This window comes from Ceratotherium simum, chromosome 21, assembly GCF_057802395.1.
Source record: "Ceratotherium simum simum isolate JZ-2026a chromosome 21, ASM5780239v1, whole genome shotgun sequence".
NCBI classification, from domain to species: domain Eukaryota; kingdom Metazoa; phylum Chordata; class Mammalia; order Perissodactyla; family Rhinocerotidae; genus Ceratotherium; species Ceratotherium simum.
In genome coordinates this window covers 4,874,572-4,888,362 of record NC_141920.1, presented here as the reverse complement: position 1 = coordinate 4,888,362, position 13,791 = coordinate 4,874,572, and the positions used below count along the sequence as shown (strand labels likewise).

At 51.6% G+C, this 13,791-nt stretch overlaps 1 protein-coding gene across 3 annotated transcripts in view; it reads right to left on the bottom strand.

Annotated features, from left to right (window-relative positions):
• Window positions 1-2,429: 2,429 nt before the first annotated feature.
• Window positions 2,430-13,791, bottom strand: part of LOC147914174 (uncharacterized) — a 31,687-nt gene continuing 20,325 nt past the window's right edge. The window contains exons 5-6 of one of the 3 annotated variants that reach the window (XM_087445069.1): window positions 5,327-6,976; window positions 2,430-4,712 (exon numbers count right to left, since the gene is read on the bottom strand). In XM_087445069.1, coding sequence (XP_087301195.1) covers window positions 6,915-6,976 — 62 coding nt within the window. In that variant the 3' untranslated portion in view covers window positions 2,430-4,712; window positions 5,327-6,914. The remainder of the gene's footprint in view (window positions 4,713-5,326; window positions 6,977-13,791) is intronic. The other 2 variants (XM_087445068.1, XM_087445067.1) reach the window with 2 other exon arrangements.

Sequence of the window (13,791 nt, the reverse complement as noted above, 5' to 3'; positions counted from 1 at the left end):
CATTTGGTTCGTCACATTGTCCTAGTCTAGGCCACTGGGAGCTCTTGCAGTGGCTCCTGTGCCCTTTGCCTGCCCCCACTTCATGTTTTTGAGCACTTCCTTACTTTCTGCCACTACGCCATGCTCCAAGCTCATCCTGTAGTCCTCACCCCAGCCCAGGAATAAGCTTTTTTTCACAAGGAGCCTGCTCCTTTTATTGGAGAATGGTATTAGAAACCAAGATCTGGGTGTGGGGTGTGCTTGTTGCTATTGGGGTGCCATGCCTCTAGGCGCTCTCAGAGGCCTGGACAGAGCCCAGAAGCATATGTCTGTACACCACCCCGTGTACACACATTGATCTAGAATGATTTCTTCATCTGTCCATCAGTCTCTAGATCCAGCTAAACACCCTCAATCACCAGGACCTTGGAAGGACACCGTGTCTTTACATCCCAGCTGCCCTGGGGCAGTAGAGTCTAGATCACGTTTAAAGAGGGCAACGTGTAGTGAGCTAAATCTTTTTTTTTCTGCCAAGCAGGTCAAAGTAAAATTTGTGTAAGCTAATTGTGCACCAGTAGTTCTCAACTGGGGGATGAATTTCCTCCCTGGAGGACATGGGGCAATGTCCGGAGACATTTTGGTTGTTACAACTGGGAGCAGGGGTGGCATCTCACGGGTAGAGGCCAGGGATGCTGCTAACCATCCTACAATGCCTAGGATGGCCCCACCACAAGAATGACCCAGCGCGAAATGTCAGCGCCCAAGGTAGAGAAGCCTGAGGGTACAAAGACAAAACATGGGAGGAAACACTTGGGGGGCCCCACTTAAAATCACAAACTGTTTTCTTGTTTCTCCTATCCCACTTCACTTTGCCACAGGATTCATCAATTCCTAGTAGACTACATCATTCCTCTCTCTTGTTCACGGCCTTCCTCTCCCCACCAGAGGAAACTCCACATGGGAGGGATGCTTGCCTCTTGTGTGCTGAGGTACCCCAGCCCCAGATGGGCCACGTGCGGGGGGTAGGAAGGGGGGGCCGGAGTGGGGTGGAAGCCACAAGAAGGAAGGTTGGCCAGGGCAAGGTGGTCACATTGTTTTTCCGAGTCAGAAGGAAAGGCTACAGCTGAGAGAAATGGGTGGCAGTCAGTATTACAGAAGGGAGGCCAAGTCCGCAGCAGAGCTGGGGGCCGCAAGAGACGTAGAGCCTTGAGAACAGAAAGGTTAGGAGCAGTGATGGGGCGGTGGGCGGGGAAGCAGGCAGGGTCTCACCTTCACAGCTCTGTGCCCACGTCTGGGTGAGGGGGAGCACTCAGAAGGGGAGAGGGCTGGGGAGGTTGGCTGCAAAGCTCATTGTCCCGTTTCCAAAGCCAGCTCCCAATCACTTGGAGCCATTCCTGCCGTGGGCGCTGTCTGGAGCGAGGGCCTCATTCTTTGTTCTCATTTCTTGGCCTTTTGCAGTGTCCTTAGCCTCCCTGTCCCATTCACGTCAGGCCTTTTCTCCCTGGGACTTTGTTGAGGGGCTACCGTGGCCTAGCTGGCATAACTCGGGGCCCAGGCAGGGGGGCAGAGTGGCGATGGCTTCCTGCCCCACTGCATCTGAGAGCCCGGCTCCCAAACGCATCCTGATGACAAACCCCCCACACAAAGCCACTGTGGACCTGCCACCTCGCCTGCAGAGCTGAGCTCCCCCCTTGGCTCCCCTTCCCCAGCCTGCTGAGCCAGGTTAGACCCTACGAGCGTTCGTGAATGGGCTTCAGGGCTCCCTGAGCTCCGAAAATTCTGTATCAGCTCTATGTGCTGCTCTTGTGATAGGGTGGGTTTGCGGTTTCCTGGGGGAATTGTCTTAGAGAATTCATTTGCTCTAATGGGAAGGTGTCTTACCCTTGCTTCTGTTCTCAGACATTCTGGGGACTCCTCTTGCCCCCATGCCTCCTGCCCATGCCCAGAGCATCCCATAAATTGTCAGGAAACCACTCTCCATGTGTGATGGATCTTCAACTTCAGTAGGCTTTTTTCACGTCAAGTGTCGTTGAATCTTTTTGCTCTGTCCATCTATTCATCTGCCCATCCGTCCGTCCGTCCACCCATCCATCAGTTCATCCAACCATCCAACAATTACCTGAATGCCTACTCTGTTCTAAGTGTGTGAGAGACAGGCCTTGTCCTTTGGGGTTTAGTCCGGTGGGGGAGACAGGCATTAAGAAAAGAGCACATCCTTCCATGCTGTGATAAGTGCCATGAAGAACTGTAATGAGAGAACTAACAGTGGGGACCCAGCCTGGTGGGGTAGAGGGGGGATGTCAGGCTTACCATGAGACCCCCAAAGCAGCAATCGTGAGTTGGAAGCAAACTGACAAAGGCAAATGTGCGAGAACACACACACACTGGCTTCCAGGACTCACGCGCGTGAAGCTGGGCTTGTGCAGAAAGAACGGAGAGGAAGACATCCATCTACTCGTCTACACAAATTTATTAGGCACCTACTGTGTGCCCTGCATGGAGACAGAAGCTGGAGAAAGTAACAGTCCACAAGGCAGCTATGGCCCTCGCCCTTGGGGCTCAGTCTAGAAGAGGTGGGCAGCAAACAAGTCATCCACCAAGGGACAAAGACAATAGGGGCTGTGATGCCCAGTGAGGGCCCGACAGTCAGGGGGGCTTCGGGAAGTGGGGAGCCGAGGTGAGAGTCGGGGAGGAGCAGGCCCGGTACAGGTCTGCAGGCAGCCGTGGGCTGGAGGGCGTCGGGGACCCGGGGGACAGGCAGGTGCTCAGCGCCCCGGTTAGGGTGGGTGGTATCCAGGTTGTGGGGAGCCACCGGAGGCTTGGAGCAGAAGGAGGAGAGTCAAGTGTTCATTTCAATGCCCTCTGGCTGCCGCGTGCGGACTGACTGAGTGGGAGTGGGGGCCTCTGCAGGGTAGCAGACAGACACTGGGGCTGGGCCAGGGCCCGCCTTCCCTTGCCCAACTCCTCACGTGCTGCCTCCTGACCACACAGCCCGTGGGTGCAGCACTTCTCAGAGCCCTCAGGAAAGCCTCCACCCAACTCTCCGAATCAAACACAACAGGACTTGGGGGGGGGGCCCTCCGGAAGAGTCCTTCATCATCACCCCCAACAAGGCTGTGCCTAACATACCCCCTCCCTGATTTTATGTGGCTCATGGTCCCCTCCCTACCCTTCCCAGCCCTGCCCCACATCGGGGCCTACGGAGGACCCCGATGGACACCTATGTCACAGGACATTGACATCCCTCTTTGCACCCCAAGGTCTTACATGATCATAAACCAAAGACCCATACGGCACCTTCCTCATGGATCCCCTCATTCAAACATGCACATCGAATCCTGCCCCGCAACTGCCCGCTTCCCTTCCCAGTTCAAAGGCAGCGCTGTTTACCTTGAAGAAGTGGCCTTTGAACGTGGGTTTGTTGGGGCCGTGGCAGCAGGCTGAGGGCACCACAGAAAAGAACTTCATCACGGCTCTGTCATGGCCTCACACACGGACAGCCAGCCTCAACAGTTCATCTTCCAAAGGCTTCTCTCCGAATGTTCTGCTACCTTGATTTGAGTTGCAGATCCGTGCTAATGTTGTTCTGTGAGGGACCCCAGGAGAACAGTCTATGAACAACCGCCTAACTCAAGTGTTGCAACGATGGGGAAGCCCTGCCTAGTTCTGAACAAAAGCTGCAAATCAAAAAGGAGCTGTCAGCTCACTCCTCAGCAAAGCAAAAGGCTAGTCCTTCATGGCGGTGGAAAACCACCAGGAGAGCCACCTCACTCTGTCCTAGGTCTTCGATTCCCCCATGTCCTCCAAGCTGATGGGCCTCTGTGACAAGGTCCATACAACTGGTTTTGGAAATTCTAGGCTGATGGGACTGGCTGATAAGAAGTGTCAGCATGAGTCTGGACATCCTGTCTAGGAACATTTGCTGTGGCGTAAAGAAGATCGTTAGAAAATTATGAATTGAGCCAGAGCGGGGAGGGGTAAGTCTGAGTGTGGTGGGGACAGGTGCAATGTGGAAGGCTCAGGAGGCCCTGACCCTCCAGGGTGCTCCTCAGGGGACCGAAGGCCACAGATCTAAGCAGCCTAGCACCCCGGAGAAGCAGGGAGTGGGCGGATGAACCCACGGCTACCTCAACCAAGGTCACTGCATTCAACGGCTCGTTTATTATGCAGCAGTACAAAGTGTTTGCTCTGTGGATGTTCCGTTGTTAATTTTGTTTTTTACAACAGATGGGCTGCTGTTCCCCGCTTCTCACCTAACTGGCGGTAAACCAGTACAGTAAATCCTCTCGTTTCAGGTGACTTTGGGTGGTGGGGCTGCCACCATGAATTAATCAAGCCATCTTAAAGAAGCCCAGCGGTGAACCCAAGGTAAGCTCTGACACGGTGTTTCTAAGACGCACCTTCTGGGCCTTTATTCAAAGCTAGAGATGACTCAACTCCAACTGACGTCTGTAGCTGAGGCGCCATAGAAACCCTTCAGAACTGTTGGATTCTGGTGAAGAGTGAAGATCAGTCTTTACCTCCCAAGACCTTTTTCATAAAACTCTATTTTCTTAGCAAAACTTTCCTCCAGAAAGCACAGGTTAAACTCCCACCAAGAAGAGGCTGAAGCGTTAAGTTTTCAATCGAGGAGGTGGCATTAACGAGGCTCCGCAGTACCACACGGAGAGGCATCAGAGCTTCAGAGGGGTCACAGCTGCTGAAGGCTCCAAGGACACTTGAAAGCAGAAAAGCTTAGGGTAGAGAGAAAGAGAAAAAAGGGGGAAAGAGTTAACAGGATAAACAAAACCAGACACACACACACACAACACCCCAAGATCACACTCAGGTGGCTCTTCAACTTGATGTCTTTCTTCCAATGGCAAAAACAGCCATCAGTGCAACTTATATTTATGGGCAATCTTTAGGCTGTTGTCTGTTGTTGATTTAAGAGAGAAGCAGTCATGGTTTTGAAAATGTGGCACCTTTTCTGATAAAGGAGAGTAGGTTGTTAATGAAATGGGCTTGGAGTCACAATCTCCAAGGCCTTCTTAGGTGATCTTAGACAAATCACCTGCCCAGAGTCCACTTCTTCAGGGCCCTCAGCTGGACAAGGGCAGCGCACAAGAAGTCAAACTTAGAGGAGCCTTCTCTGCAACCCTTCCAGTTGGCCAGAGGAAGGAGACAGAGCTATGGCTCTCCTGTTGATCCCGTAGAGCAGGGCCAGGGAGTAGAGAACAAAAGAAGAAATGAGGCAGGTGAATTTGTGGCCCCATTCATGATGAAATGCTAGAGCTGGTGAAAATCCATTATCTCTTACCCAACCGTCATTACAGACAAGGAAACCCACACAAATGACATCACTTACCCGTGACCACACAGCCAGGTCCAAGAGCACATCCAAGAGGTGACTGGGACCAAGGGGGCCGTAGGAACCCCCACCCCAGGATTCTCCTGAGAAAGGGGCCCTTGAAAGCACCATCAGCATCATTTACTGCAGCTGCGCCATCTAGTGGTGAGGGACTGGGGCACTTTGTGCCACCTGGGGAGCCCCTGGGAATACCAATCATCAGAAGAGAGCAAGACGACGGGCTGGCTCCAGTGCAAGCCTGGGGACGTCCAGGAGACCCCTTCACGGTATACCCACAGTGAACACCAGCCACCCCCTCACCCTACCCCCAGTGGCCCGCCATTTTCATCAGGGGACTGGAGAAGTGGCTTTAGGCACTGACCTCTCTCAAGGCTCACCTACCTCACCTATCAAAAAATGAAAACCAGAAAACCCATAACACCCTGTCAAGAGGATAAAGATGAGCTGCTCCCTTCAGAAGTGCAGGTGGGAAGGAGGGCGCTGCTGAACTCAGGTCAGTGTGTACACACTGGTGTCTGCCCCTGCCTGCCCATGGCTCAGCAGTCTTCCCCACTGTGACAGCCCCTCCCACCACCCCAGTCGGCTCTCCAAGGCTGCCTTGTCCTAAGGCCACGTGTGCTCCAGGCCAGAAGGAACCAGCTCTGATGACAGGCTGAACCCCAAAGGGCTGAGGAAGATTCCAGAAGTACCAGAAACCCTCCTCTACACTGTCAAGAAAGAGGCCTCAGAGGGAAGGCCTCCCCAAGACTGGACCGCCTCAGGAAGAAGACCCCAGCTACCCTAGCTCAGACCCCAGTCAAATCAGAGTCACTTTTGACCCCCACTAATGTGTCCATCAGCAACTGCTGTGAGCCTCCCAAATGCATCTCAAACGTTCTCTTCATGGCCACTGACGGGTCTAGCCAGCCCTCATCTGGACCAACTGGTCTCCCCGCTGCTCCTCCTGCCTCCAACAATCACTCCTCGACACGGTAACAGAAAGGACTTGAGAAGACTTGGATTCAGACCACGGCTTAGCCTCCTCAGTGCTTCCACCACCCTCCTCGTCCACCCCCATTCTCCTTCCCCTCACTTCCTGCGGCCAGGCTGTCCTTCCTGTCCCTAGAGACCACGGCCAGCTCCTCCCACCCCAGGGCCTTTCCCTAGCTTGCTACATGGAAGGCTCCTGACTCAGCCCAAGCATCATCTCAGACCCCTCCCTGGAGCCTCCCTCACCTCTCAAGCAGTATTTGAAGCCAGTGCTTTGGAAGGTGGGCTCTGGAGCCCAACTGACCCACTGAGTTCAAATCCAGACTCTACTACTTTCCAAATGTGTGAACTTGGGCAAGTTTTTTGACCTCTCTGTGCCTCAGTTTCCCTGTAAGCTTGCTGTGAAGATTAAATGAATGAATGTATTCCCCTAACGCCTAGGATATGGCATGTAACACAAGATACATCGAATCAAGAAAGAACAAACAAATCAGGAGGAAGGGCTTCTCTGTGCCAAGACCAAGTTTGGGGCAGGCTGTGTGTGAACAGCCAACTCCAGTGTTTCTCCCACAGGAGAAGACTCAGTTCTTCAAAAGAGGAGGGACCTCCTAAGCGTTCATGTAGGTGTCCCTGAAGTCCCAGCCGTAGTCACTGCTGCCATGGTTTCTTCCCAGGGGCCTGGACAAGCAAGAGAGAAGTCTGAACCACAGAAGACGAGGAAGAAATTCTGCATAGGAATAGGAATTAACTCAAGGGCTGCCAGCCACCAGCCAAGGGCCCCAAGAGGAACCTGCCCCCCACCCCCAGAGAAGGCATGCTCAGGTTTCTCACCCACCCTGAGACACACAGATGTTGGTGTTGCCATGGTAACTGCCCTAAGCCTCTTGTGTCTCTGTGGGCTGCAGGGAGGAAAACGGGCAACCACAAGCTCCATGGCCCCAGCCAAGGTCCCCATGAAAACTCCTTGCCCCCATCCCTTCACCTCCTCCTTCCCAGGCCGGGCCACACAGTGCTCATCCATGAGCCCAGGTCTCCCAGACCAATGTCACGGCAAAGTCAAGGAGGCCCTGGCCAGCAACCAAGTGGCTAATTCTGATGGCCCTCGTTCCTTCTGAGATAATAATGGCTCCACTTGACCGCAGGGAGAGCAAGTGCAAATGCCTACAGAGGCCAGGCCCTGCGCAGGGGTGAGTGATGGGGCCAGCTGGCAGCGGGCGCAGTAGTGGGTCTGTGGCATGCCGACAGGGGACGGCCGCCCCTCAGCTACGGCTGCCTATGGACAGCAGGCCCCAGACAAGTAGAGGCTCCCATGGGCCAGGAGAAGTCAAATCTCCAAAGCTTTTGGAAAAATCTCCCAATATCTAAGCGTTGGTGGCCATCATAATTCAGACTTAAAAAAAAAAATCCTGTGTGGTTGAAACACAAGTGTCTGGGTGGGATTAGGCCTGGAGGGCAGTTTCCAACTCCATCCCACAATGGCAGGTTTTCACAAACTAATTTTTGCTATTAATAATAGCAGCCACCATTTAGGGGCTCCTTTCTGAGAGCCAGGTGCTACTTGTCTGGCTTAATCCTTCAGGAACCCCGGTACCTTCCTCATAAATCAGGAAATGGCCTCGGCAGATAAATGAGTTGCCCCGAGGGTGCCGAGTAGACAGTAGGGTACTGAGGTTGGTGCTCAGTTCTGTTTGACACCAAAACCAGGGACCTTAACCACAGGCTTATTCCCCAACCTGTTCCTCTGAGCTAGGGGGCTTGGCCCTGCTGACCTCTCAACTCTAGACCCGTTCTCGGCGATTCCACACATTTCCATCTGCTCCTGCCCCCAGCACCCACTCGGATCCCTCACCTGCCCCCTCCTGCCGGCCAGCGCCGACTACTCAGATGACTCTCCTGCCACCTCCTCACGGCACCTCCCGTGCTGGGCTTCTTGCCGGCGCTAATCCCCTCCGGCTCTCCTGACCGTATCTGCCACGCTGATGCGGTGTCCTCCAAACCCTTTGCCCCTCTATCCTGCTGCCAACTCAGCTTCCATTTGGCCTGTGACATTTGAAAATATCTGTCCAGCCTTGGCATATAGAACCCAATACCCCCAGCTGTTTAAATACCACTGCCTCATTCAGCCACACGTCTGTACTTCCAGTAAAAGCATAACCTGACCCAGAACACGGGGCCATCCGAACCCTCTGTTCCTATCACACCAATCTTAATTTGGCTCCTTTGTCCAGTGTACTGTCAGCTTGAGCCCATTCCTGACCCTACAAGGAGAAGACAGGCGCGGGCTTGGGGGGCTTTGAGCGGCAGAGCAAGGTGTGGGCCATCTGTGTGCTTGTGACACAGGAGCACATGCCTGGAGCATGGTGTGATGTCTGCCACAGCTGTCCCTCTCCTCTCTCTGGCTTCCGACCCCACTGGGCCCCACGGCCCTGCTATTAATATAGCGCAAAGAGGTCCGGCAGCTGGCCATGGCAAAATCTTTCCACCCAGACAGTGACAACTGACATCACACTGATTTGGGCTCTGTATGTTCCAAATGTGCATTCTTTTAGAGAGAGCATAGCTGAGATTTTCCTGGTTGCTGAAAATGCATCCGCTTTGCTTTGTGAATTGGGGACATGTCCAATGATCAATTTGGAGGCCTTTAAACAGGGGGCCCAAAAGATGGATGGTGGCTTTAGGAGACTCCTGGGGCTCCCAGGAGCGAGAGTCTGCTCTCCTAGTGAGGGGGCCCTCCGTCTGCGCAGTGATTAACTGCACAATTGTGGGGAAGAGAAGGGAATGCAGGGTCAGTGACCCTGACACGCTCTGTGACCCTGACACGCTCTCCTTGGGGGAAAGAGGGCAGCTTCAACAGACCCCAAAAGAACACAGAAAGAGTGGGGGTGAAGTGATATGATTTCTGGGATTTGCTTTAAAAGATGCCAAAGAAAAGGCGGGGGTGACAGAGGGAAGGAGAGCAGCAGGGCTGATGGCTTCCCAGCTGTGTTCGGGCCCGGGCCTCTCCACCCTACAGTGAGTCCTTGTAACCCTCCAGCCAACCCAGGAAAGCACACGGCCCTAACTTCGCCAATAGAACGCCTTCTCCACTTCCCTCACCCAGCTTCTCCCCCCAGAGTAACAAACGCATAATCGTGAGTTGATCATATGCTTGCTGTGAACATTGCAGTGTTATCTGCATACAGTGGCTTAGTTTTGCTTGCTTCTGAACTTTACGAAAGGCGTCTGAATACGTATTTTTAGGCACAGGCTCTTTTCAAGCATTTAACCAAGAATAGAAAGCATGACGGGAGAAGAGACCCACCATTCACCACACCAATCCACGAAAAGCCCTGATTGAGAGACAAAGTCTCAGTTCAAGGGTTCCGCGAGCTGCGCCAGCAGGAAGTGAGCAGAGCCGGAGCACACGCTCCTGTCGGTGGAGACATGGCTCCACTGAGGCCAAGGGCACGGGCTAAAGCCCCGCTGATAAGCCTCTTCTCGGCTGCGTCTGCAAACAGAAACATGTGAAGTGACAGCAAATGTCATGGTAAAGGCAGCTCAAGACAACCGCATCTGTCGATTTATTATTAGAAGGCAAATGTCATGGAAAGAAAATATGCCCCAAGTAATTTAGTCCTATTGAAACTCAACAGGCTTCAGCTGGTTGGAACCAGAATCCTTCCTACCGCTCCTCAGCTAAGAGTTGCCTTACTACACACTGGGGCCAAAATCTACTCTGTCCCCTGTGATGGTAAATTGGCAAGGGCGGCAAGAATATGCCTCACAACAGAGGAAGACCAGCTGGAATCACTTCTTCCCAAGGGTCTACACGGTACTTTCCTGGGTGGGGGAAGAGCCTGAGCCCCTCACCACATGTTGGAGAGAAGAGAGTGCTGGACCAGATCAAGGTGGTGCCCGAGACGATTCCAAGGGGACGAGGGCCAATGTCCATTTTAAAAGCTACACATTTATCTTCACATGTATTAAAAAAATACTTAGCCAGAAGTCAAGGGTCAGTGGTATAATTTTCCTTTAAAATGAAATTCATTTACATAGGGAAAGCAAGTCGATTTAAGGAAAACCGTTAAGTGTAGCTTTAGTATGGGAATACGGCAAAAATCACGAAGGTAGTAGGGAAATAACTGAAGTTTGAGCAAAAACAATCTCCATATTTCTAAGAGACTGTAAACTTTTTTTTAAATTCTAAGGTACTTTTGAGTTCAGAAAGTTTTGACTACTTTCTCTGCCTAAAAATGGCCGTTCCACACCCCGGGCCAGCCCCTCAACCTGCAGCGAGCATTCTCTGCTCAAAGCCCTGTGCTGCGGGGCCTTCCCATGGCTCTGCCAGAAGGGGCTGCACCGAGCTCCCCGGTGGCATCAGGGAGAGGGGAAAGGAGGAGCCCAGAGGCCCCAGCGCTGCTGCTGACTAAAGCCCCCGACAACTAGTGGTCACTGACCTCAGCTCTCCAGGCAGGAACCCCAGGAAAGGAAACTTCCTGTTTTCTTTCTCCTGAATTTGCTCTTTTCCTTAAGTTTCCACAATGACTTCAGAAGGAAACAGAGATGAGCACATTTCACTTTCCCTAGTTCACCCCATTTAACAAGCACTCTCAATGGCAGACCCTTCTCTCAGCACAACAGAAGTCTGTTTTTAAACTAGTTGGAGATGGGAAGTTACTTCTTTTAAACGTGCTAAAAATAATAACGTTAACATTAACTATATTATTTCATTTACATATTTAATTATAGTGTTATCACTCTATTACTACTAATAATAGTAACATTAGTATTCAGGACAAGCAGCCCGTACAACCCACTCTGCCAGGAAAGTCCTGGTTTATCCATCATCCCAGCATCCCTCCAGTTAGTGCTGCCTTTCACGCTCAAAAATGTCCTGGTTGGATGACAAATTAGACAGTAACCCTAGTTATACACCATGACTAACTCATCTACCGCCACAGTGAAAAGGGCGGGGAGTGGGGCAGGGGGCAGGGACCTCCATTTCAAAGGCTGGAGAGCATTCTTTAAATTGTGACCATTCCCAATTTAAACTGTCTCAATCCGAGATTACAAAAGGAGGTCTACCTTCGGGTTCAAAATGATCCAGCAGAGGGGCGCTCTCATTGGAGCACAGCCGCGGGTTCTCGAATGGGCACCAGCAACAGCGGTTTGAGCGACACAGTTTCTGCAAGAGCTCAGTCACCTCCATGAAGAACGTAAACAAACTGGACACAGACCCCAATACACTCAGCTTCCCTTTTCTGACATCCTTCAGTCAGGTTTTCCCTCCACCTCTCTTTGTGGCAGATCTCTGAAATGTATTTCACTGAAGTTCACATTTTTTTTCTTGACCAGTTAGAGACAAGAATGATGAAGCCAAGGTCATGGCCCCACAGACCCAGCCCCACAGGAAAACAGCCCCAAGCCCTCCCCTCCCCACTCATGGAGGTCTGGTGGCACTACTGCTGTCTTGGCCAGAGGACTGGGGTGGTGCTAGAAGGTGGGGGAAAGACATGCATGCACTGCTGGTGCAGACAGACTGGTGGCCTTGCATGGAAGGAAAACTAAGCCAGAGCTCCATGCCTACCTGTGACCTAGCACTTCCACTGCTTGACATCGACTCTAGAGAAACCCTTACAAACATGCACACAGAAGTATGTGCCAGGACAGGGGCGGCGGTGCTGTTTCTAACAGGGACCAAGTGGAAAGCAGACATGCACACCAACAGGGAAGTGACTATCGACAGACAATTCAAAAGAACAAGGCAGAGCTTATGTGGACCAACGCAGAAGGTCTCCAAGATAGGCTGCCCAGTGAAAAGGCCACAAAGTGACACAAACACTACTTGTGTTTTAAAAAAGACATTTTCTATGGAAACTGGTCACTATATGTGAAGTTGGTAACCTCGAGGGGATTTGAGAGGGGGAATGTGGAGACTGTGGCCAGTGGAGGGTCATTAAAGCAGACTTCAGCCTTAGCTCTAGTTCTTAGTATTTTTAACTTCTTATATAATATATCTAATTCATATATTCCATGTGTAAACATTAAATCTTTAAAAGTAATGGCTGGGAGAAGCTGCTGATATGTCATAAGTTTCATAAAGTAGACATCTTGAAAAAGGGTCTTGAGAAAAATTGACTTGTCTTTCTTGTGCCTAATCCTTATATTTTGAGGACCAGCTTTAAGTAGTAACAGGTATTTTGGGAGTTGGCTAGGTTTTTGAATAACCAGCAGAAAAAGACAGTCTCACCAAATTATCTTAGCTTTAACCTTGCCCAGGTCCTTCCTGGCTGCCATGTGGACTTCGTCAGGTTTGATTTTTTTTTTTTTTTTGTGAGGAAGATCAGCCCTGTGCTAACATCTGCCAATCCTCCTCTTTTTTTGCTGAGGAAGACTGGCCCTGGGCTAACATCCGTGCCCATCTTCCTCCACTTTTACATGGGATGCCGCCACAGCATGGCTTGCCAAGCAGTGCGTCGGTGCGCACCCGGGGTCCAAACCGGCGAACCCTGGGCTGCCGCAGCGGAGCGCCCGCACTTAACCGCCTGCGCCACCGGGCCAGCCCCACACCAGGCTTGATTATTAAGGACATGGTATAGTTCTATTTCTAGCTTCCAAACCCCTTCTAGCCAGCTCTTGCTTTGCTTTTTCTTTAATAAGGAGCCGGCAGAATGTCAGTTCTAAAGTGATCAAGAAATGAATGTGAAGCTGTGAACTGTCTGTTTGGATAGTGACAAAAAAATAGATCTGATATCAAGGGGGTTGACATCTGAGCCCTGGGCTCATGTTCCATTTCAACATGAAGATTCTCCACTTGGTGTAGTGATGAAGAGACTGAACTAGGACTATGAAAAATTCCGTCTGAGAGACGATTTTGCCTCTAATCAGCAGGTCCCAGCCCCATCTCTGAGGCTGTTTCCTCACCTGTGCAACGGAGGGGCTAAGACCTGAACTCCCAAGCCCTTTCCAGCTCTGGCCCAACTTCTACCCACAACAACTTTGGATGGAAACTCAATTTGGGGTGTCCCTCTCTTGTACCCTTACCCTTACCACTAGATGTTTTCTGCTTCTACTACAGCCCCTCCATTGAGCTCCAGATCCATAACATCTTTCTGCCTAGTGGACTACTCCTCACATGTGGTCCAAAGGCACTTCTACCTCAACCAATCCAATACAGAACTCATGTCAGAACTCAAGGTCTCCTGCCAACCCACACCTGGGCCTCTTTCCACCCTTCTCTAGCTCGGTGAAAGGCACTGACTTCCATCTAGTTCCATCTGGGCATCATCTTTCACACAGCCAATTCCCTATATCCATGTTGTCACCAAGCCTTGTTAGTCAACCTCCTAAATAACTCTCAAAGGCACACTCCCCACCACCAGTTTTATATATTTCTAGAACCAACTACCTCCCTAGACCCAGCTACCATCATCTCTAGCTTCCCCTCAAATTCCATCCCCCTACCCAGTGGCCAGAGAGATTTTTGAAACAGACAACTTGATTATGGCACCTGC